This window comes from Sinocyclocheilus grahami, unplaced genomic scaffold (genome assembly GCF_001515645.1).
Source record: "Sinocyclocheilus grahami isolate Dianchi unplaced genomic scaffold, SAMN03320097.WGS_v1.1 scaffold352.1, whole genome shotgun sequence".
NCBI classification, from domain to species: Eukaryota; Metazoa; Chordata; class Actinopteri; order Cypriniformes; family Cyprinidae; genus Sinocyclocheilus; species Sinocyclocheilus grahami.
Window position 1 is genome coordinate 140,470 of NW_015505531.1, and position 3,936 is coordinate 144,405.

Genomic DNA, 3,936 nt, shown 5'->3' on the forward strand with positions numbered 1-3,936 from the left:
GAACTTGCAGCTGCTGTGTATGTGATATGACGGAAGTTTTCTCAAATGAAACGGTAAAATGCTAAAGAAATGTGACTCACAGAGCAGCTGGAGATGACATTCGTGTTCATATCATCATATAGTGAGACGGCAGAAGAAGCTGAAAACATCGCGAGCGTCATCCGCGATTTAGTATGCGTGTAGTAAACAAAACAGTGCGCTGCGCCATCCGCCATTCATTCATTGCGGAAATCATGGCGCCTTATGTGTGATATCAAATGCTTCCGCAGGTTTATAGTATTATTATAGCATTTCACCTGAGCATTGCGAATCACGCGCATGGCCATGATAAGCTAAGCGCTGAATGTATGACAGGCTTTCTGTTATAACATCGCAAGGTAAATAAGGGTGACATCTAGTGCAGAAGACTAATGATAAGATTCACGTTAATCAGATCTTGTTTTAAATGTGTGCTGAAATAAATACAGGAAAAGATCGATTCGTGGCTTTTGAGAATCGATATCGAATCGACATCATTTTTAAAAAAAAACGATTAATCGAAAAATCTTTTTTTTTTAAACGATTAATCGAAAAATAAATAAATAAAATTATATATATATATATATATATATATATATATATATATATATATATATATATACATATACATAATTTGGGTGTCTGCATTGAAGTAAATTTTCAAAAGTGATTTGATATAGATTGTAAACATATATAAATGAAAGTAAAATGTCTACTTTAATGTAGGGCTGTAGCTATCGATTATTTTAGTAATCGAGTATTCTACAGATTATTCCATCGATTAATCGGATAAGAAGAATTTTTCCTTTATTAAAGAGCAATACTAAATATACAAGAGATAATATTCGTTTCATTGTAATTCAGCAAAACAAAAATGAAATGAAACCAAAAAAATGAAGCAATACTTATTCTGACCTGTACATACCAAAAAATACACAAGAAAAAGTAATCATACTAGGGCTGCGCAATTAATCGCATGCGATTGTCAAGCGCATCTCGTCACTAAAGCCAGTTCCATGATTGGTAGTAAATCGCCATCATCTGCTTTCAGATGGAGCGGCATTCACTACACAGAGCCGTAGTTCACTGACAAGCTAGGCAATATCGCATTCATAATCGCGGATGAATCGCATTCGATTATGGCGATTTACTACCAATCATGGAACTGGCTTTAGTGACGAGATGCGCTTGACAATCGCATGCAATTAATTGCACAGCCCTAAATCATACTAAATGTTATTATATTTTAATAACATTGCTGACAAATGCGTAAGACCTAGTGGTTTAAAGCAGTGGTTCCCAACCCTGGTCCTGGAGGCACCCCAACACTGCACATTTTGCATGTCTCCTTTCTCTGACTCACCAATTTCAGGTCTTGAAGTCTCCACTAATTGAGCTGATGACCTGAATCAGGTGTGTTTGATTAAGGAGACATGCAAAACGTGCAGTGTTGGGGTGCCTCCACAGGACCAGGGTTGGGAACCACTGGTTTGAAGGATAGTGGTGAAGATCCGTAAAGATTTAAAATTACAATTAATTAGTTTTGGGGGGCTGCACAAATAGTCTTTTACTGACATCTAATAATTCTGGTTCTACTGGACATGTAATAATTCTGGGTTTGCTACATGAACTCCTGTTACACTGAATGACATTTTAGTGTCAAATGCGTAAGACCTAGTGGTTTAAAGCAGTGGTTCCCAACCCTGGTCCTGGAGGCACCCCAACACTGCACATTTTGCATGTCTCCTTTCTCTGACTCACCAATTTCAGGTCTTGAAGTCTCCACTAATTGAGCTGATGACCTGAATCAGGTGTGTTTGATTAAGGAGACATGCAAAACGTGCAGTGTTGGGGTGCCTCCACAGGACCAGGGTTGGGAACCACTGGTTTGAAGGATAGTGGTGAAGATCCGTAAAGATTTAAAATTACAATTAATTAGTTTTGGGGGGCTGCACAAATAGTCTTTTACTGACATCTAATAATTCTGGTTCTACTGGACATGTAATAACATTTGACATTTAATGACATTTAAAGCGGTATTCAACTTTTATTGTTTTGATCACTTTGACCCATATAAAATAACTTACTCATGCCATTTTTGAGAGGTGACATGACCTCCATGTTTTCTCTCGGGACCCTGAGCTGGTTAGTGTCGATGTAATAGGTGGTGCCGCTCTTTCCCTTCTCTCCATCGGTCTCCATCGGTGTACTGCCATCCTCCCGGTCCAGAGTCACACCAATCACAGTAGGAAAATCAGCCTAGAAACCACAAAACAACTTTATGCTTACAACATTTTTTTTTCAGCTTCATCACCATATATTGGTGATATATTCATCTAACTGCTCACACCTTGGGACAGTCCTCTCCTGCATATCCAGCTCTCACGGAGTATGAGCCCATGTCAAAGACGAGAGCTCCAACTTCATCTGCGGAAAACAAAACAAATAAACGTCCAAAAAGAAACAGATGAGGATAAAACTATAAAACACACACATTCAGTCACAATAAACTCCTGTAAGTTAATCTAACTTGCCGAGTCCGTTACTATACGTAAATCGTCCAGCAAATTGTATTTTTATTAACAACGCACTCAATATTTTATTTTGTATGCTGCATTCTACAAAGCATAAAAATGCTGAAACGTTGATTTTGGGCTAATTTTCACTAGAAACCTTTTTTTTCACACAGAAATAATCATGTCATGCTAGATTGATAGCTAGCGAGCTCATAAACGTGGCGCACTCTTATTCATTTGATTCTCTCTCCAAAATCGCACTTACCTCCACCATATACTCCGCCACTCATTGTTGCGGCTGGTCAATACTGAAAGAAGACAGCTGTTTGATTTCTTATTTTAAAAGCGGGGATATAAAATAAGAGCCGTACGTTTTGTATTTTCACTATCACAACAAAGGAAACGAATCAGACATCTTTGTCTTGGGGGATTATGGTGGCTTGTGGTTGAGGTGCTTTTAGCAGCGCCACCAGTCGGCATGGAGGAAAAAAATGAAACAATGCAGAATTGCTGAAATTTCTATACCGGCTTAAAGGGATAATTACGGTGACCGAGAAGTGCAGAAAGAAATCACAATTCTGAAAACAAAAGAACAAATTACAAACGCAAATGCAAGTCTAAAAAACAAAATAACAATTCAGAAAACATTATAACAAGTCAGAAAACACAATGACAAATTCGAAAACACAACGACAATTAAGACAAACCGGAAAAGGTAGGTATAGTTTGAGACAGTGCCATTGGTTTGGGATTACTCACCGCTGACTGGACGAGACATCAGTCAATCAACGTATACAGAACAAATCACAATTCTGAAAACAAAAGAACAAATTACAAACGCAAATGCAAGTCTAAAAAACAAAATAACAATTCAGAAAACATTATAACAAGTCAGAAAACACAATGACAAATTCGAAAAAACAAAATAACAAGTCAGAAAACACAACGACAATTAAGACATACCGGAAAATGTAGGTATAGTTTGAGACAGTGCCATTGGTTTGGGATTACTCACCGCTGACTGGACGAGACATCAGTCAATCAACGTATACAGGAAGAACCAGCCGAAGAACAGCAGAGTCGTGGTAGAAAGTTCAGAGATGGTATTAAAGTAGCTCAGTTTAAATGTATTGTGTGAATTGCCCTTACTCTGGAATAAAAAATACGGGGTGTATTTTTACATTTAGTTAAAAGTGGCTGTAGGACATCAGCTCCAGTGGCACAGATGGATAAGCGCTTGCTATTGGCTTTTTGACGCGATTGACCCGGGTTCGATGCCGCCTTTTGCCAAACTTTTTTTTCCTCCCTGTTTTCTGAAATGTTATTTTGTTTTTTTAGACTTGCATTTGCGTTTGTAATTTGTTCTTTTGTTTTCAGAATTGTGATTTGTTCTGCACTTCTC

General features: G+C 37.9%; 1 protein-coding gene across 1 annotated transcript in view; it reads right to left on the minus strand.

The window, feature by feature from the left end:
- Positions 1–2,987, minus strand: part of LOC107548660 (actin-like protein 6A) — a 19,776-nt gene extending 16,789 nt beyond the window's left edge. Inside the window, exons 1-3 of the mRNA XM_016229434.1 lie at positions 2,800–2,987; positions 2,369–2,445; positions 2,106–2,277 (exon numbers count right to left, since the gene is read on the minus strand). Of these exons, the coding sequence (XP_016084920.1) occupies positions 2,106–2,277; positions 2,369–2,445; positions 2,800–2,824 (274 nt within the window). The 5' untranslated portion in view covers positions 2,825–2,987. The remainder of the gene's footprint in view (positions 1–2,105; positions 2,278–2,368; positions 2,446–2,799) is intronic.
- Between the last annotated feature and the right edge of the window lie 949 nt (positions 2,988–3,936).